At 34.8% G+C, this 21,934-nt stretch overlaps 1 protein-coding gene and 1 pseudogene across 1 annotated transcript; both read left to right on the forward strand.

The window, feature by feature from the left end:
* The first annotated feature begins 275 nt into the window (after window positions 1–275).
* Window positions 276–13,874, forward strand: LOC149146117 (GDSL esterase/lipase At5g45910-like). Its single transcript, XM_089452661.1, has 6 exons — window positions 276–577; window positions 12,470–12,654; window positions 12,733–12,948; window positions 13,039–13,187; window positions 13,278–13,548; window positions 13,639–13,874. Exons 1-6 carry the CDS (start codon window positions 276–278, stop codon window positions 13,872–13,874), a joined length of 1,359 nt encoding a protein of 452 aa, XP_089308787.1.
* Window positions 13,875–15,594: 1,720 nt separating this feature from the next.
* Window positions 15,595–18,016, forward strand: LOC149146118 (uncharacterized; annotated as a pseudogene).
* The last annotated feature ends 3,918 nt before the right edge of the window (window positions 18,017–21,934 follow it).

Below are 21,934 nucleotides of genomic sequence, written 5' to 3' on the forward strand. Positions count from 1 at the left end.
CAGAGTGGTGCACTACCTTGGACTTGGCTGCGGGATCGAGCAAGACCACCACACAACGCAAGAAGGAAGAGGCCAAGCTGAAGATGGAATAGCTAGCTGCGAAGAGGAAAAAGGAGGCCGACGACAAGGCTAAGGTAGAGTGCACTGTCGCGCAGCAGTCGAGTGTGCAAGCAGGAGAAGAGGAGTGTGGTTCTGACGGAGGTCAAAGGTTGCCTTCACCAGATATAGAGGAAGAAGAGGACAAACAGACGGAATAGGGAGGAGCAGACCTGGAGATGACTCTTTTCTGTATCAAGCGCACCAGAGAGCCAGAAAAGATAGGGCCGTGGAAGAAGACCAAAGCGAGAAAGACGTCTTTGGATCCGATCACCCTGACAGATGGGGATCTGAATGATATAGGGGATACGGTGCAGGATGCCACCGCAAAACTGCTGCAGGAGTTCGAGCAGCAGCAACAACAATCGTTGGGCACTATTCAGATGGGTCTGCGTGAGCTGCAGATCCATGCTTCACACATGCAGAGTAGTGCGACGCCCACCAGTTTGGCCATTGGCACCTCAGAAGCTGCGGATATGCTGTGCGCTAGGGACCCCTGAACCATAGTGCTGCCAGATGGAGAATTGACGATAGTGACTGACACTGACAGACCCACTATCAGCGCCCTTAAGGGTGTGGGACTTAATCTGGTAGCACTTCCTAACAAAGTGCTTTACCTTTTGCAGGATGTTGTGATCGTCGAACTTCGGGCCCGCGATCACCGCACTTTGCAGGTGATCAGCGAGAAAAAGGTCAACAATGCTCAGATGGTTGTACAGTGTGACTCCACCATCAACCTTGTGACCAACCTCATAGATAAGAATTAGTGCCTCACTAAGGTTATGGATGAAGCATGCTAGACTGTCCCGAAGTTGGACATCCCTCACATCCCTGAGGTTGAGCTAGTCAATGTGTGGGTTCGAAAAGTCGCTGCGAAAGTGTGCGACGCATGCACTGAGTTTGACAAGGTTCAGCTGGAGTTGAATCTCAAGATCGTGGAGTTGCAGTTGAAGGCCAAGCCTTCGACTCCGCTGGAAGTGAGGGAGTAGTGCGCGACTTCTATGGCAGATGCAGTAGCAGCGGTAGTAAGTGCGATGACGGACTGCATGACACTTTTTGAGCAGTTTCTCGAGGTCCTCACCAAACTACAAGAGGACCCCAATGTACAAAGGCTGGAGACAGAAGCGTGGTAGCTACAGCAACGCTACGACGAGGTTAAGGCAACAACACGAACTATTGCCATCACGCAAAGGCTCGTGAAGCTGCAAGAGGCCAAGGCACTGAAGGAATAGGTAGATGCAGCGCAGCACAAGGAAGTCGTGTTGAAGGCTCGCTTGAAGCCTTGGTTAGATGAGGCCTATGTGATCACGACCACCATTGAAGGCAAGTTGGCTAGTCTGCAAGAGACTCAACAGAAGCTACAGGATCATAGCACAGGGCCAGTGACAGAATAATTGGTCGAGGAGCTGAAGCAGGCAGAAACACAGTGCGCCACCGAGGTAGCAGTTGTCCAGGTCGAGCTGGGAGGTCTTCGCAACAAGATCTCCATGCCAGCCGAGTGACTCGAGGGTGAGTCACCATGTTTGTGTTGGGGGCCTATTGGGAATGGGTCCCCTAGGGGTCAATTTTTGGGTTAAACACCCAAGTTTTGGGGCAGAAGGCCCGAATTTTGTGTAAAGAAATGTAAAGTCTCTGCATTTTATGGTCGTGGAGCGCGAATATGTCTAAAGTTAAAAGGGTTTTCCGCCCTTAGTCTAGATAAGTTATGTCGGTTTGGGAGATCTACCCATGGTTTGCGAACCATGGGATTGTATAAAAACGGATGTATTAGGAGATCTAAGTAGAATAGTACACTAAGTAAGTTATAAGTCATGAGTCATTGGTAAGTTTGGGTGAGCTAAGAGCGAGAGTCTTAGCGTAGGAAGAGGCTCTACAACTGAGTGCGCAGAGGCCTAGGGTGGAAGTCCACAGCTGAGTGTGCGAACCCCTGCAGCTGTGTGCGCAGGGCAGATAGAGTCTGTACTAGGAACTTGAATCGTAAATAAAGAAAAGTATTCTAGAATCACTGTGTTTTCTATCTCTGATTATTGCATCCAATTATGATATGTTAAGTTCTGGGTTTACATTATAATGCTAAATTGATGTGCGAATGTATCTATTTCTATTTGTTATTTGAACACAAGTAATAATATATGTTTATGCGAGGGTAATCTTAATTGCATGATAAAGTTGGCTAACCACTAAGATAATTAGGGAAACGAGATAGTAACATAGTTACAGAGGCGCGTAAGTGCCTGAATCATTGTTTAGGGTGCACGAAGGACAGTTGGATACCTTCGCAGAGGTTCTGAAAGATGGAAGAGGAAATACATCGATAAACCTAAAGTCTTATCGATCTGCATGAAGATAGAAGTAAGGGTATAAAATCGACATCATGACTATCTCAGGGTGTGGAAACTTGGTTCCTGCATCCCCCATACTGCTTCGGGTGAGACTTCAGTCCGCGCTCTGCGATTGATGCCGAAAGGGCTAGTAATGTAGGGATTTGCTTGGCTACTCAACACTGAACCTGGGTCAGGGCCCATTAAGACAACACTAGTTGTCAACAGTGCACACGACCTTGTCTTTAGAAGCTTCCAACCTCCACACTAGCTCCGGAGTCCACACTATTGGACCATCAAGCCTCCACCTTCCTTGGTTGTCTACCAACTTAGCTATCCACTGGTATGTTCGATCAGGAAGGTGCAGAATAAATTTCATGTATTTATGTGTACAAATATATGTCCAACCACTGCTCCTTTTACAGGTGCGGATTCCTGTTCTCTTGCACTACGAATTCTTGAATCTTCCTATCCAACCACTTCTTAATTTCCTTCTTGGTCAGATTCCGGTGATGCAACATGACACATCTCCTTATGCAGATCTCGGTCCTAGCAACAGAACCATTTGTTGCCTTAGTGGGTCATGATCCAGGTTCAGAGTTGATTGTGCCAAACAAAACCCTACACTACTGGCCATTTCAACATCAACCCGCATAACGCAGGCTGAAGTCTCACCCGAAGCAGTATGGGGGGATGCTGGAACCAAGTTTTCGCATCCAGAGATCAGTGTGATGTCTTTTATTGCCCTAGATTTGCCTTCGCACAAATCTATAAGCCCCTAAGGCTCGATACTACAACTTCACTTAAACGATCTTTAGACTTTCGCGAAGGGGACCCCATCCCTTCATATTATAAGCAAATATTTCAATGAAGTCTTCAAGATTTTCATCTTCTTTTTGCATCATTTTAAAGACTTCATCTTTAAGATTATGAGGCATACAATAATCCTTGTATTTCTCTAAGAATGTAGTTTTCATTTGTTCCCATGTTCTTATGGAATGTACTCCTAAGCCCATAAACCATTTTAATGTTGCATCCTTAAGAGTGGCTGGAAACAATTTCAACTTTTGAGAATCAAGCAGGTAGTCATAGGATCTACACAAGACTTCAAATTCAAAGAGAAATGTTTCAGGATCCTCATTCCTTAATCCATGAAAATTAGGAAGGATGGAGGGTGAGATATTTTTCATTGTAGTTGTGGTATCTTCATCGAGGATGATAAATCCAAAGGATTCTAGATCTCCTCTACCTCCTCCTCTTTCTCTATCTCCACCTCTTCCACCTCCAATCCTAGGTTGTTCACCATTCACATTATGTACTTCTTCTTCCCCTTCTCCTACCATTGTATTCCTCATAACTAATGTAAGGTTCTAAAATTGGATTTTCTAGTTCCTCTTCTAGCTCCTCTGGTTCTTCTATCAATGGAATATTAAAATAGGTTCCTTCTTCTTCCTCTTCACTAGGGATTTCTAGTTCTTGTCCTAAAAGTTGTTCTCTAGTTGAAGATAGAAAAATTACTCCTTCTGTTGGGGATGTAGGATCCTCTTCTTCTATTATGGCTTCAATTGATGAAGTTGGTGAATCTCTAGGTTGGATTTCAAATCTAAGTACCTCAGGAAGTTTGTGTCTGCCTGCAATGGATGGGATATGAGTTTGGGTGGATGGTGTGGCACTATGAGGTCGTGGTGGGGTGAGTGATGATGTTGGAATCAAAGTTCTACCTCTACCTACAAATCTACCTCTAGAATCTCTTTCCCTATGCATATCATTTTTATTATTATTTTTTAATTTTTAATAAAAAGAAAAAGAAAAAGACTCCTATATACACTTCCTCGACAACGACGCCAAAATATTTGGTAATTTAATTGATGTTAAATTACTTACATGAATTATCAACCAGGGCTAGTAAACTGATGAAATGTATGTGCACTATATGTGCTAAGAGTTTTTGTTACTCATTCAATTCCTAAGTTAATTTGAGTTATCAAAATTCACATGTTTTATATAGCTATGCAACTTATGCAAAATGAAATCAATTCTACTTTACTTGCTTGAATAATGATCACACTCACACTTGCTTTAAAATAAAATCACACTTGCTTAAATATAAAAAATCACTCTTGAAAACGATAACTGCTTAAATGTAAATTACTCTCAAAACCACACTTGCTTAAATATGAATCACACTTGCTTGAATGAAAATTAGAAAAACCACACTTGCTTAAATGTAAATCACACTTGCACTCAAATCAAATCACTCTCTACAATAAAATCACACTTACAAATGAATTTTTTCTAACTTAAAGAAGGATTAGTTATGTAATTGAAAATCACTACAATGTAAAGCTTATACTCCTATTGCTATGTTAGATTGTACTCTATCCATGTGCATCTGAAATATCTCTTTACCTGAACAATAAAATGATTACTAGAAACGATCTCAAACTTATATATAAGAATCAAAACTCAATTACTCAAATGAATTGATAGAAATCTATAGGAAATATAAACTGAAATACTAATTGTTAATGAACGAAGACCTTACTATCTCAAGGGGGCCCTCCTATGAGAAGTAGGTAGCACTATCAAGCTTTCACAAGTTAATTATCCATGCATCGAGATCGCACAACAAAATGGAATCGAAACAAAGTTTTTATATAACAAAATAGAGTGCTTACAAATAAAATTCAAGTCTATTTTAGCCATGCTGAGAGGCATATTTATAAAACCCTTATGCAATAAATGTTTTCAGAGCTTTATGCCTATGCTAATTGACATTGGCTATAATTAATTGAAGAGATAAGATATCGTAATCTTGCTCATGATTTGCTATCAACGTAGCAAATCATGAGGCGAAAAATCTGCATCTCGCTCGCTTGATTCTCCTTTCACGATAATTAACTTATCCTTTTACCGAACTGATAGAGTGCCTTCTTCATCGATCCAACTTCTGCAAATAGGAACAAATCGTTGTCGTATTTATTTTTCAACTACCCATGTGCCCTGTTTCTCGGCTGAGGCTCCACAACCTATCGAACCTTGGACTTAGCTGCAGAAACATTCATCAGTTGCAGAATCGTTGTAATTTGGTAGCTCAAGTAGATATTAAGTTAAATAATAAAGACAAATGACATTTATGAAATATAAGATGATTATGTACCTGTTATGCTTTCAACCTTGTAATTTGATACCCAAATTGTAGTTATGAAGGTCAAAAAGGAAAGATTAGAGTGAAAAAGGATTGTCAAAAAGAAGCAATTATGGGGTTCAACAACCCCTTTTAGATAGGGTTGAGATTTCAACCATTATGTCCCATTGATGTGGCCATACCCTTTGTAGCTACTCAAGAATATTCGGCTCACGTCCAGTCCGAAGCCAACAGGGCTAATAGATTCATTGAGCGCATTCAACACATCCGCCAGTAGGTCCATGATATATTGGACATAGACAATGCTAAATACGAGCAATACAATGATTAGCATCGGGTGCTACACATGTTCCAGGTGGGCAACAAATTTTGGCTACATTTGCAGAAGGAGCGCCTCGCTAGACCCCACCACAAGCTTCGCCCGCTTCGATATGGGTCATACACCATCACCAAGGTTGTAGGGAACAACTCCTTCGAGCTCAACATTCCAACATTCCTTAGCCTGCAGTCAATGTTCAATGTAGACAGCCTTCGGCCATACTTTCCACCATTGCTGGACACATCTGACATTGCAGAAAAACTCACACCCACAAAGCTAAACCCATACTGCATGGAACAAGCCACAACTGATCAGATCAAGAACACTTGCCAACAAAGGATCCATATATATTGAATTATCAAAGAACGCCAACTCCTTCACCAGGACAAGTGGTTTAGTAGGGACTAGGTTCAACATAAATTTCCCCACCTCATGGAGGCTCTGCATGCAATGGGGACCATTTCTTCCTAAGGAGGGAGGACTGATCCAGGTGGACATTGGTGATCACCCCCCTATTCCACCTATACCTCCAGTCGGTTTCATTTGTTTCCTTGTTTATTGTAGTATTTACTACTTTTAGCAGTTTTTCGGGTCCTAAACTTTCGGAGCATTTTTGACCCCCTAAATGACATTTTTTTGAGGTACACAGTAGGCCCATAGCCATAGGCAAGGGTCTATCGCAAATCCTGTTATACTCGAAGAGATATTTCCAACAAGGTATCACACGCGCCAAACAGAGATAATATGACCAAGTTACGACCCCGAGAAGTTGGTTGCCCAACTAACTCCAACGAGGCCCACAAACTCTTGGCGATTCCATTTCCCGGGGTTAGGGTTTTTTTCTTGATTTTGAATAATAAATAGCTCCTTGAGCCTGATTGTAACACAATTCAAAGGAATGTAGCTGCCACATCTCTTCTTAGAGATAAGCTACCATTGCCTAAGCTAGTGTATTTCCATTATGTTTGTAAGCATACTTCCATATTTGATATTAATGAAATGAAGTGTTATTTCTGTTGCATCTCTATATTTAAGGTTATATTTGTAATTTGTTGCATTTCTGTTTAAGTTCAAATCATCTAACCTCCTGACACTTCAAACACCTAAAGCAAACCCTCCAATAGTTAAAGGTTAAACCAACTCCACATCCCGTTGAATGATTTTACGCTGAACTGGTAAACCATCACTGATTTCACCTCCATCAAAATCCAAGCCAATTTTTTATCTACTATATCCTATATTTTCTCCTCCAATGGAATGAATCTTCCAGCCTTATGACTTATTGAGCTAAACACCTCCTCAAACTAGAATTTGAGAAGTAAATCTACTAGTAAAACACACAAATGATGTTTATTCATGGGCTTATATTGAGAGTTGAAACTTGATTTCCACCTATTTAAGAGTAAACTCGAGCAAAATAAAGAATGTTTAAGAAAAAAATAGAGCCCCCCATAGACCTAAATGTGAAATAAATTTGATCCATGAGTCAGAGATGAAATCTTGGAGTGTACCCACGAATCCTTTAGTACCTCACATCCAACCACTACTTTAGGGTTTCCCCTTTAACTAATTTCCACGTAAATTTATTGATCAAAGCTTTACTAGATAACTTCTCAACCTTATTCAAGCCCTCATCATATCTGAGCACCATCTTAATTTTATATAGTTTAACCTCAATACATATCTTTTAGTGACCAAGCCTTTGTCTCTCCATACCATATTTTGACTTTGAGTTTACCCTTCGAGTTTGAGTCTACAAGATGGACAAATTGACATGAGTAGGAATTGGCTCCTCATTCTTTTAATTCACACCCTCCAAAAGCTAGCTTCGAATGTGATAGATCATTCAATCTTAATCTTCTTTAGATAAAGGATAAGATTTCTTATTTACGTCCTTTCCAGTAGTTTCCTTAGGAGAATTTAGTGGGAAAGTAAACTTGCCACTTGTTGCAATTATAATAGACACCAAGGCTAGGATAGAAGTGATCAAATCTACCTTGAATGCATAATCACAATGAAAAATGTCAAATAATTCCTTTTAGGTACAAAAGATTGCAGATGGGCTTGTGAGGTCGTCCTCTCCTAATCCACTTCATCCAACCTATCATCCATAGCCTTAGAACACTAATGAAACAAACTAGAACCCTAGATCCTATGAATAAACCTAATGTAATCGTGTCATCCTTTCCATCTTGTAATCTTGGCAAATAGGATACATGGTAGAAGGGGGTAATTTATTTGAAGAGCAAGGTTATATTTCAATTTCAAGGGTTATTATCGTATTATCCTTTTTTCAAAAACCCCTAGGACATTCAGATTATACATACTCAATAACTAAAATATGCAGTTTGAACAAATTTCAGACATAAATATTAGAAAAGTGCTTGGAAAACAGTAAAAAACCATGCCATAAAATGGTTTTTAAAATTTTTATCAATAAAATTTATAATTGATAATGATAATGATGATTAAAGTCCATGAAGACCTATATGGTCTACGAACCTTAAGAAATAAGAGATTAATTAGAATTCTTTAACATTTTATTTCTATGCTAAAAAAAGCTAGAAAAAGCACAAATGGACAATATAAGAGAAAATGTTTTTCATCTTCAACATTCCTAGGATCGCAATGTTTTTAGAATTGACCAACCTCCAATTTCTCTCTCTCTCTCTCTCTCACACATAAGAGTATTCATAAGAGTATTGCAATATATATTTAATTTTTTTATTAAAAAGATTTACAGAAATTAAATATTTTTCGAAATGGTTAATAAATTTGATTAAATATACATTTTTAAAAATAAATGAATAGATAAAATTATATTAATAAAGATGGGATCCAACCCAAAACCGTTACAATTTATCTGAGAACATGAAGAGCCAAAATTCCTTGAAGGATTGGGTTAGAACACGCAGGATCAACCCAAAAACCTTGCTATAGAACACTTCATAATAAGAAATATATTCTCATTCCAACTGTAAACTTTCCAAAAGACCACTAGAATCTAGATATGTTTGCAACCCACAACTTAACATTTTAGCTTTGAATGACTTCTTGTTACCCTAGGAGAATTGTTTTTCGTCTTTTTTCTCACTTGGTTCCAACCCAAGTTTTCTATGGAATCCGGCCTATCACCCTTCTTTGAGGAACTTCTACTAGTTGTTTCCTTCTATTGGCCTGAATAAAGATATTATGCTTCCACATGTTTAGTCGAGCATGGTTTGCAACTATGGTCTTGCCTTTGTCCAAGATTGTGTGTTCAATCCCAATAGCCTTTTTTAAAGATAAATCTTAAGTGAAACATTTGGATTAACTATGGAGACAAAAGTTTCCCCATCGTTGAATATCTTTTCTTGTTTCACTGTTGAAACTCCAAGATCTTGATCTCAGATAATTTTGTACCATTTTGAGAGATGACCTCATTGTGGTGAACTAAAGGGGGATCCACCTTTGAGATCGTGTAATGATCAAAATTCGCACCCATCCACAATTTTGGCATATGACTAGAATTCTTTGATTTAAACTTCCTAGCTTTGGGACAATTTTTGAAAGAGTGCTTGATCTCATAGGAGACTCTACAACAAAAAAGAAATGTTTTCATAATCCAAATTCTGCATCCATGAATAACCAAGTCCAGTTAACTTAATTTCAGCAGGAAACCCATTGTTGAAATCCATTTCCATACATATACGAGTATATGTGGGCTTCATATAATATTTTGTATCTTTGCTTTCACAATCAAATCTTCCTAAAACATTACCAATTACAATCAAAGCAACTAAATTCCACCTATACATTAAATAAATATACATTATTAAAATATTATTTTAAAATATATTAATTTTTTTATTAAAAAAATTATAATTAAAATAAATTTAGTTATAAAAATTAAATATTTTTAAATATTGTTGATTAATGTAAATAAATTTAAATTATCATAATAATACTGTAAAATATCTTTAAAAATTATTTCATTTTATTGGTTGTGTAGCTCTATTGTTAGGCTAGCATGAGTAAACTGAAATACTATTATAATAATTTATTCTTCTAATGGTGTTACCTTTAATATTATTCCATTTTTATTTTTTATTCTTTTAATTTATTTTCACACAACCGTTTATAAATTTATTATTAATTACCTTGGTGATTTTTTTTTTTTTAATCTAAATCTATTTTAAATATAGTAAAAGGTAATTAAATACAAAATGCAAAACTAGTTGAGATATTTATGTTCTATATTCCCAGGGCAACTTCCTTTAGTGAAGGTGGTGTGCTTTGCTGGGCGGGGAATGCATCTGTGGCATTACATGAAACACCTAGGAAACGAAGTCCCGAGAGCTGACTATAGTTTAGATTTATATTTTAAACTATACAAAATATTGTTAAAAATATAAATATTAAATTTTGATTATTTTATTATTATTAAACGATATTATAATTTAAAGAAATATAGAACGGAAAGGGGTTCTCACAACTTTTTAAAAATTAAAATTAAATTTATTTTATTAATTTTAATCCGGAGAAATAGTCTTTAATAAATTCGAGAAAAAATAACAAATATATTAATTTTTATAAATTAAAATTAATTTTATTAATTAAATAATTTTATAATAATTTTTTATATTTAAAAAATTAGGAAAAAAATACTTTATAATATTTTATTTTATTTAAAAAAATTAAATATTATATGAAACTATTCGAGAAAAAATAACAAATATATTAATTTTTATCAATTAAAATTAATTTTATTAATTAAATAATTTTATAATAATTTTTTATATTTAAAAAATTAGGAAAAAAATACTTTATAATATTTTATTTTATTTAAAAAAATTAAATATTATATGAAACTATAGATATAGAGAGGATATTATTGTTTTTATTAGTTTTTTTTTATATTTCAAATGGATTCAAATTATATTTTAACCTTTACTAATTATAAAATATTAATCTTTACATTAAAAACATGTAGTATAAAAAGTATATAAACTTATTATCTCTAGTAAAAATATACATGAAAAACACACAAATTTATTATCTATTAATTATAAAAACCTGATTTCTTAAATTGAAAATATATATGAAAAATACAATCTTACTATTAATGAACTATATCTTTACTAATTTCAAAAATATTATTCTTTAGATTAAAAATATGCATGAGAATTATACAAACTTATTATTCATGAACTCTGTGTTTACTAATTTTAAACTCTGTGTTTATTAATTTTAAAAACTTTAGTCTTTAGATTAAAAATATGCTTAAAAAGTATATCAACTCATTATCTAGAGTAAAAACATGTGTGAAAACATGCAAACTCATTATCTACTAGTTATAAAAACATGATTATTTGGATTGAACACATGCATGAAAAATATAAATATTGAATTTATATTATTTTATTATTAAATGATATTATAATTTAAAGAAATATAGAACTAAAAAGGTTCTCATAACTTTAAAAAAATTAAAACTAAATTTATTTTATTAATTTTATTAATTTAAATCACGAGAAATAATCTTTAATAAATTCGAGAAAAAATAATAAATATTTTAATTTTTGCAAATTAAAATTAATTTTATTAATCAAATAATTTTATAATAATTTTTTATATTTAAAAATTTGGAAATTTTTTTATATATATATATTTATAATAATTTATTTTATTTAAAAAAATTAAATATTATACAAATATAGAGAGGATATTTATTGTTTTTATTAGTTTTTTATATTTCAAATGGGTTCAAATTATATTTTAACTATGTCTTTACTGATTATAAAAGCACTAGTCTTTACATTAAAAACATGTAGTATAAAAAGTATATAAACTTATTATCTCTAGTAAGAATATGCATGAAAAGCACACAAATTCATTATCTATTAATTATAAAAACCTGATTTCTTAAATTGAAAATATGTATGAAAAATACAATCTTACTATTAATGAACTATATCTTTACTAATTTCAAAAATATTATTCTTTAGATTAAAAATATGCTTGAGAATTATACAAACTTACTATTCATGAACTCTGTGTTTACTAATTTTAAACTCTGTGTTTACTAATTTTAAAAACTTTAGTCTTTAGATTAAAAATATGCTTAAAAAGTATATCAACTCATTATCTAGAGTAAAAACATGTATGAAAAACATGCAAACTCATTATCTACTAGTTATAAAAACATGATTATGTGGATTGAACATATGCATGAAAAATATACAAACTCACTATTAATGAACTATGACTTTACTCATTTCAAAAGATTTATATAAAAAATATAGATTAAAAGTATACAAACTCACTATTAATGAACTCTATGTTTAAAGCTATTCCTTATATTAAAAATATATATGAAAAGCATGCAAACTCTCTAACTCAAAGTTATTATCACTAATTTTATATATACATATTTTTTATATTCATATGCATGGTTGCTTCAACTTGTGTATAGATAGATGCTATTGCTATATAAGCATGTAGATAGGTCCATAATATTCATTCGAAGTAATCTTGGGCAAGCTAATCTTTCATCATGAAGATTTCCTTATTGTTTAGTGTGGTATTTTGCTTGTTTATTGGAAGTCATGCCGCTCCAAGCTGTTACAATGCTATTTACAGTTTTGGAGATTCATTGGCTGATACAGGGAATTTATTAGCCTCAGGTCCAAAACTTTTTAAAGAAATTGGTAATCTACCTTATGGTGAAACTTATTTTCACCATCCAACCGGCCGATGTTCAGATGGTCGATTAGTTGTGGATTATATTGGTATGTATGTTCCATTTTTTTTTAAATTGTTGTTTTTTTAGTTCATGGACTTATTTTTGTTTTTCTTTTATTTTCCAGCTCAAGCTTCAGGTATGCCTCTTTTGGATCCATTTCTGGGTAAAACTTCAAACTTCACGAGCGGTATCAATTTTGCAGTGGCTGGAGCGACTGCTTTAGACCCTGCTTTCTTCACAGCCAGGGACATAGGGCCACTTTGGACTTCCTTGTCACTAGATACACAAATTTTTTGGTTTTTGGGATACAAAACTAAATTTTGTGCAACTTATGCAGGAGGTATACCTAAATTCCATTCCTATGTGACTTATTAGCCTCTTAGTGGATTTGATTCAAACTTGTTATTACTATGTGTTTTCTCTTTTGTAGATTGTGAGGAGTATTTTGCAAATTCGTTGTTTCTGATGGGGGAGATTGGTGGAAATGATTACAACTATCCCTTCCTTCTTCATAAATCAATGGAGGAAGTTGACACATTCATCCCTTTGGTGGTAAATAAGATTAGATCAGCCTTACAGGTTAGTGATTTCGATTTAAATTTAGTAGAATTAAATAAATAGAATATCTACTAAATTGATGTTAAGTTTATTCTTTTATTTTTTGTGTAGGCACTGATCACCTTAGGTAGTGCAAAGAAAATTTTAGTCCAAAACAACTTACCAATTGGTTGTTCGCCATCATATTTAACGTTTTATGCAACTGGAGAAGAACTAGACACAATGGGATGTATGCCAAGGTTTAATGCTTTCGCCAAAAGGAGTAATGATTTGCTTAGAGCTTCAGTGGCAGAATTGCAAGTTCTAAATCCAGATGTCAAAATTGTGTTTGCTGATTACTATGGAGCAGCACTCAAAGTTTTACAATCTCCCCAGTCCTTTGGTAAGGAAAAGAAGATCAAAATTTGCATAATTTTCAATTGATCGTTTGATATGGAGAGAAATTTTGATTTTTATTTCTTTAATGGTGCAGGTTTGAACAAAGATGTCCTACAAGCTTGTTGTGGAACAGGTGGAGCATATAATTTTAATCCATTGATGCCATGTGGAAGAAATACAGGATTATGCATGCATCCTGAGAAATATTTTAATTGGGATGGGATTCATTTAACAGATGCAGCGTATAAAGCGATAACAAATTTGTTTGTCAACGGCGACTTCACAAGCCCGCCTCTTCAAACACTATGCTCCACCACTAAACTAGACTAAGATAAATTCTAATTAACATAGCTTATTTGATTATATAATTTTTTTTATATTATTATTATGGACCTCCTCAATTAAATGAGGCTCCTTCATTTTGCCGTGTTATATTTTATTGATAACATCGTTCTTCTTATTAATATTTTTTTAATAAATTAAGTGGAGAAACTCCATTTTGTTATTTCAGATTTTATTGATAAAATTATTTATTTTATTTGATGGGGTCCTTTCATTTTGCCATCTTAGATTTTCTTAATAAAATTATTGACAGAAATTTGGCCATTAACAAAATTCAATGCTGATGAGGCCAATTTTTTTTTATCGTAATGATTTTTTTTTGAAGGTTTAGTCCCAAAATTAAATCAGTTTTTTATACGTCAATTAATTATCCCATCCAAAAATACAAAGAAATCCATTAGAATAGGTTTCGCCCTGCAAAGTGAGAATAGGTTTCGCCCTGCATCGTGTCCGCAATTCGCCTCACCTCTTTGAATGGCGATTTTTCTAGAAGCATTTCGGCCAGATTTCATTATAAGAGGATTAGTTTGTGCTATTTCGCCTCATTTTCTTCTATTAGGGTTTTACATGAATGATTTACTCATGAACTTGGGATTTATAGGATGATTCAAGAATAATATTCGCAGTGGAGCTGCGCTTTTCCTTCGAATTCTTCGAATCAGGGTTTTCCTCTAATTCTGAGTGCTGAGTATTTATATCGAGCAGACGAATTATGTTTATAGTCTGGTTTAATTTTTACTATGGCTTTTAAATTTATTATGTTAAAAATAAATGTATAGATGATTTAGATTTAATAATTTGAAAATATTTTTGGTATACACAATTTAAAGAATAAAAATAGAGTTTTCCTCTTGTCAAAACTTATTCTGTGTATTTGCAACCTACACTCTGATTTGGCATTACAAATGCTCAACATCACATAAATTAAATTAAATGGCAAATAAGTGGTTTATTTGTGAATAGGGTTTTCAGATTTTTCAATAAAAATGTATGGATAATCAAATTATTAAATCTGAAGATATTCTTTGTATACCCAATTTAACTGATAAGACCAATCCGTTTTCACCCTGCCATGGCATTACAATTCTGAGAATCACTGAAAAATAAGTGTTTTGATAGTTTTGATAGCTATTATCCTTCATGAACTGTTTAATAAGTTATGAGCCATTTAATTATATGCCTGTGCTAGCTACTCATACCAGCAATCGGTCATTGAAAGTCTCTGTCTCCTTCTCTTTCAGTCGTAAAGCTTTGGTGAGCCCTAAATGACCAGCAACCACTTATTTCCTCGGCGAAGGACCCAGCCCTATCAAATACTTGGCCTTAAAAATGCAAGGAGAGAAATTCTGGCCATCTTATCCAAAGGGAAACTAACCCAAAGGACCTCTTATCTCTCTTACTTGGAATCATATCCCCCTATCTCTTTAGGTTTTCCTATTTGCAGCCAGTCGATGAAGTTGCATCATAATTTACAATTACAGCTATTAACATAGGTCCATGCTCTTTAGCCACCTATTTAATTTTGACCTTTGTTTTTTGAACACATCATTTGATTAATAGCCAATCATCAGTAAAACCGGCTCTGCACTGTTGTGGTGTATAAAATTCATCTCATGATTTGCTTAGACTTAAGCTTAAGCTCTACAATTGGGTTCCTCTCATGTGGTTTGGAAAATGATTGTGACTTATGGGATTGATGTGTTTCACAATGATTGAAATTGGGTTTTCTGGATTGCTTGCTATGGAGTCCCTTATTAAAGAACATGAGCTGCAAAACCATTCATCTATCGATGCCTCTATTCATGATGGTGATAACAGAATTTTAGTGGGCAGATGCAACTTTACAATCTCTCAATTCTGGCATGTCTGCTATTCTTCTCATATCTGTGCCTCCGAAGGGCAGTCACGTGGTGTGCTGCCCCTACAGGCACTTGGAGAAGATTGTAAACAATGAGCTCCATAAGATTGGTCATGGCTCCTTTCTCAACATCACCCAGCCGATTGCAAAAATGGCAGAGGAAGTACCTTATGAAGCATGAAGCATCCATCAATGTAATTGGCTTTTTCGTTTGTATCTTCCTTATTTAATGATCCTTACAAGTTTTCAATATGTTTGTTTCTGGTGATTAGCGATTGAAAATATTTGAAATTAATGTTTAGTAGCATGTTGTTCTTATTGGAATTTTTATCATTACATTTATAACTTTCCCATGAGATTGATGTGTCTATCCTAACTCTTGTGGCTAAGTAGATACCTCCATCGTCCATAAGTCAGGTTGTAGACCAACAAATGATTTCATATAAGCTCACTCACCAAATTCTCTCCCTTGTAATGAATGTCAATCTAGATGTTAGTGACAGTGGAATTATTTACTGAATATATTTGTTGCATCAACTTGATCAAAGTATGACCAGTTTTGTTTTAGAAACTATTTTATAAGTTACTTCTACTTTAGTTTTGTTTCTTCTCGTCATCATAATAAAATTATTCTCTATCGTCCATGGCCTGCTGTTTGAATAGTAAGCTGGGGTGCTTTCCCTGAATAGTAAGAGAGCCTAACATTGAAGCTTTTCAAAATGTTCATCATAAAGCACGCCAAATCTAATGTTTTGTGCAAGTGTATAACAAGAATGGGATTTCTGCCCCCTATGAAAATTAGAAACACCAAAATGTTGTACATGTGCTCTCATGCTTTAGATGGGATAATATGTCTCACAACATAAATTTCACTATCAAAGGCAAGAAGGGAGAGCATAACACACAATGTTTTGAATTATGGACACAGAAGGTAATGAATTTTATATTGCACTAGTAAACCATGAACCTGCCAGCAGATCCTAAATCCTAACCCGACTAGCACATTACATTTTAAGACTATTTATCTTTTCTACTTCTATCAACTAGTCCGTAGTCTATTTTTTCACCCATGTTAATGTTACAATATTCAATACATCTTGCAAGATGCATCTGCATATATATCTATTTCTTGTTTGATGTGGAAGGGGATACAACCATGAGTTTTGCTTGCAAAATTGTTGCTGAACTTGACCTTGTTGATTAAGACGTTACAAAGATTACAAATTACATTGATAAAGAAATCCTTGATTTGGTACTTGATTGGAAAGCAAGGGTAGCAATAGATGATGACCACTCTTTCTATGGGCATAACAATTCCACCTACAAAACAAGTGAAACTTGCTGGTGGAATTATAGCGATTACCTCTTTAGTATCTCATCTTAGGGTTTTTTGATGGAATACCCAAGGTCTCATTACTATGCTGACAACAAGTCAGAAATAATGCCTTTTACTTGAGTTGAATGTGTAGCCATGCATGATTGCTTTGATGGAGTGACATTGGAAGTTGACGCAAACAGATTTTTTTTCATATGTGGAAGAGAAATGTCGTACAATTTCAATCAAGTCATGAGATGTTCTTCATCATGATTGGGTCAATGGAGAGGATCTGGTTTCACCCGGATCTTTAATGTCACATGGTTCAAGGGATAACAATTTTGTATATTCTTGATCATGTCTAACATCCTGAAGCACTGATAACACAGAGGATGTATTTCCATGAAAACCTGCAAATCCTCTAGAAAAGATAGGATATGTAGATAAATTTGAAGAATGTTGGACCCATGGAATATCTGAAGGGTTTAACCCTATTAATAATTGTCACTGTCTTAGGTCTATCCAGAAACCTATGTTTCATGCTCAGATGACTATCATCAGTAAATGTTTTATCTAGTGAAGATGAAGATTCCACTGATAAAGAGCCACAATTATTAGTAGTCAAACATTAGAAGGCACTAATGGAACTCTAGAGAAGACATGGGCATTCCCTCTTAGAAATAAAAAACGATTTGAAAAACAAAAGACCTCTCAAACATCTTTAGATAAGAAGAAATTCAGTCCTGAAATACATTTTTAAGATTAAAAAAGTAAGTCAATGGGCAAGCTGGCAGAGTTGGTATATTAGGAAGGGTTCAAGAGTTTGCAGCCATTAAACAACTTGGATCTGATGTTTAGGGAAGAAGAATTTCCAGCATTGCCAGTCATATATTATCACTTAAGGATCTAGTAGCTAGTTATGATTTTCTAGGTCTAAGGAAACTTGCAATTCACTAGTTATATATCTGTTAATTGCTCATATAACCACCTTCTGAGATAACTTATTGATATGAAAACATCCCTTCAAGAAGTGATCTTGTTAATACAGTAATCCCATTGCATCCTACAGAGAACCTAATATGCTTTTATTAATAATTAGTAATGTTCAGTTAGGCTATAGGTCCTTACGTGGATATCTGACAATTGGAGATATAGAGATAATCAGCTTGCACATTTAGTTTCCAAGTCTTTCTACCTATTCCACTAAATGCATGTCACTTAGTTTGGGTTTCATGCTCCTAAAACCAATCCTAGAAATTGACACAAAGAAAAATATCTTCACCCTTTTTTTGCAAAGACTGTTTCTTAGCCTGAAGTGCTGCACTTTCTTGTCTAAACAGTTTATTTTCAAGGGCTTCTTGTTGGAAACCTATCATTCGAGAAGTAAAGTTTCATTTTGAGATTCAACCTGACCTTTCAATTATATTTTCATTTTGTACAAAAACAGCTCAACCTTTTATAGAAAATACAAAGTTTTGACTGATAACGAAGGTAAAGTTGAACCCAGCTCAAACATATAGTCATCCAAGTGAAAATCTTAAATTAATGGGAAAGTTTGTTAGAAAATAATGTACTTGGAGTTTCTCAATGGTTTGATTGCATTTTGTAATTTCATAGTTTTGAGAGGCAACCTTTTCTTGTATGCAACCTGTAGCTTCTTGAGCCTTTAAATGATAACCCTCCAAAGAAGCACTACAATTTATTCAGATATACCTAATGCCAAATGTAAAAATTAGACAAGTTGAACATTAAACTTCTTTGTTATACATATTATAAATTAATCAGTTTCTTTGTTGACAAATTCAAAGAATGCGCCTCCAGTAATAATTAAGAAGGTATGCTAGGAGTTTAAATGCACTAGTCAGGACATAGGCTATCAAATTATGTTTTAAATTTTAAAATTAAAGTATTCTTCTCCTGCACAATGGCCTCATTAAGGAGAATACTGGTAGAATAAAGTAGATTAAAGTGAATGATGCTAATAGATAGGTTAGATTTAATAAAATGTCTGAAGACCTTTTGAGACAATTTTCAAAATGCTCATTGAGAGTCTTAATATTGTTCAATACAGTTAGAAAAGCTGTAATTGCATGATTTGTACTTTACACTTATATCGATGATCTTGGTTCTTCAAAAGATGGGTGGCTTTTTTATTCTAGTGGAGTACTATATGATGATGCTTTAGAAATGATGAACTGAATAATGGTCAAAGTTCTGACTTGAAAGAAAGGAGATGGCATTTCGGATCCCAAGTTGGTTATTTTATGTTTGGGTCACTCTAGAAATTTCACTCATCAATTCAGAAACCTATATTTTTTAAGGCTCAGGGCTGGATGCATGTATGAATTCTTACTCTGCTAGCAAAGTGGGAGAAACTGTAAGGTAAGAGAGTAAACAAGGGACTTGTAGCCTACTCATTTCACCACCAAAGATATTTTTATAAATAAATCTTATTCTGTATTCTAGATGCAATTCTGAGTGCATTTCCTTCTTCGCTACTAATCATAACCGTGACAATGAAAGGATCTGCCTATTGTCTCCAAGGCTTGGTCTTCTTGATGTGGAAAGCCAAGACCAAAGCTAACCACCAATGCCAAAAATAAACAGGCCTATGTTTATCAATTTGCAGCCCTCTAAATCTGCTTTGATAGTGCATAGAACCAATGGTAATTTTCCTGTTCATCTTTTGTAGGTTTAAATATGAATTGCTGTACCTGAGTTCCCATGCTCACACCTTGTTATTTGATGCCAAAAGTACACAATCGTGTGCTAGTTATTAGTTTGTGAAAGAAAGCACGAGTTTTTCCCACACTGGCAAATTCCACAACAACATATACAAGCGGTTAGTATAATAGTCCAATGAATTTATAAGCACGAGATAACTGAAATGACCTGTAGTTGTCAGTGACCTGGCCAAATGATTTGAGAGCTATAGTATGGTTGATTATACCTCAAGCACCATATCATGAATGGATGAAAACATTGTGAAGTGCCTTATCCTTTTTGGATTTAGTTCAAGATCTGATTACTTGCAACGCCATCTAAATAAACATGTCTATGTTTACCAATTTTCCGCTCAAAATCTGTTGTGATAACGCAGAGAATCAATTGTAGTTTCCTTGTTCATATCTATAGGTTTAAATATGAAGAGTTGTACATGAGTGCCCATGCTCACACTTTTGGTATTGTTGTCGCCTAAATTGTACAGGTGAATGTGACAACAACTCAGGGTGGGGGATGTCACTCTAATCCATGCCCTCTCCGTTCTAGTTGTCTCCCTAAGACAGGTTATGGGGGTAGTCCCTATGAAATGTGAGAATGAAAGACTTGTCGGGAACCGACAAGTTCGAGATACACAATTGAATGTGTGGGGGCTGTCACTCTAATCCCTGCCCTCTCCGTTCTAGTTGTTTCCCTAAGATAGGTTATGTGGGGTAGTCCCTATGAAATGTGAGAATGAAAGACCTGTTGGGAACTGACAAGTTCGGGATACACAATTTAATGGCTTAGCAACTTGGTTAATGATGATTAACAAGTTTAATTATTAGCATGATTTAATTAGATTATTGGAGATACCAGTGCCCTATGGAGTCAAATCACTTGCAAAATATAAATTAGTTACCAAGTTACCGTATGAACAATAGCTGCTTAAGATGCACACTATCCTATATGAGATGCGACACTTAGAACTAAGTGAAATGCAAACTCTTGTTTAATTTTAGATTAGATGCCTATCTAAGTGAATCCTTTCTCTTAGCTGTTTTGAGGTTAGTCTCAAGTGTAGGTTGTGGAGAGAAACCCAGGGGAAGCAAGCTATGGCTTGATTAACGATACCTCCCCTGGAGTTCTAACCACCCGAACGCCTCCGACGCTGCAGAGACTGTGGCTCTGACGACTGCAAGGTCATCGTTAACCACAAGTGAGTACTAAACTTCACACGCTGGTTGAGAGAGGTGGTCCTATCGTCTTTCAACCAAGCTTATGCTTGGAAGTAAGTTAATTAATGCACTACTACTCAGAATGCAAGTGTAAAATGAGTGGTTAGCTTTAGGTGAGATCGTTAAATATTGTTATGTACTCTCCTTTATTGTTTTGAATTGAATATTATTATTTAGATACTTTGGGAAAGATCAATTTCCTTAGGAGATTCATTCCAAACTATGCATAAATTGTTAAGCCCATACAGTGCTTACTGAAGAAAGATGCTAAATTTATTTGGAAAGTTGAAGGTAAAAAGAGATTTTAGGATATTAAAGACGCTATAGCTAAGGTTCCTGCCCTTATCAACCCAAATTATTCATAGGAATTTATGAACTTTTCTTCTGCTTTTGAAGATACTATAGTAGGTGTCTTCTTGCAGAAAATCAAAGAAGGTCATGAATAACCAATAGCCTTCATGAGCAAATCGTTGTAGAATTCAAAATTCAATTATAGCATTATGGAGAAACAAGCCTATGCTTTGGTCAAATCTCTTAAGCATTATAGGACAATGTGGGTTATACTAAAGTTATTACCTTTGTTCCACATTGCACTGTCAAAGATATATTAACACAAACGGATTGCTTAAGGACTCGTGCCAAATGGGTGACCAAGATTCAAGAATATGATCTGGAGATTAGGCGAACCAAGCTTGTTAAAGGCCAAGGATTAGCTCAAATGTTGACAGTAAGTAATGAAAAGGCATTGGAGCTAGCTTGCCAGAATGATGTGGCTGAAGCCTCCTTTTCCCCCCAAGCTTCAGAGGTTGGGAGGTTGTCGAGAGACACATTGGACTTTTGTGCATTTTACATTTATATTTGATCAAATAATTGTCCATTGTGAGATTTCTAATCTTGAAGTGCTTTACACTCTACTTGTCATTGGGTATCCTAATTG

Source organism: Pinus tabuliformis, chromosome X (genome assembly GCF_031772625.1).
Source record: "Pinus tabuliformis cultivar Carrire ecotype Pingquan chromosome X, CPIR1, whole genome shotgun sequence".
Taxonomy (NCBI): domain Eukaryota; kingdom Viridiplantae; phylum Streptophyta; class Pinopsida; order Pinales; family Pinaceae; genus Pinus; species Pinus tabuliformis.

What these genes read in the sequence shown, in the direction of transcription:
- LOC149146117 (XM_089452661.1), top strand. Translation starts at nt 276, where the DNA reads ATGACTCTTTTCTGTATCAAGCGCACCAGAGAGCCAGAAAAGATAGGG. An exon ending in TTGTGCAACTTATGCAGGAG is followed by an intron (nt 12,949 to 13,038) that starts GTATACCTAAAT and finishes TCTCTTTTGTAG; the next exon opens with ATTGTGAGGAGTATTTTGCA. An exon ending in AGATTAGATCAGCCTTACAG is followed by an intron (nt 13,188 to 13,277) that starts GTTAGTGATTTC and finishes TTTTTTGTGTAG; the next exon opens with GCACTGATCACCTTAGGTAG.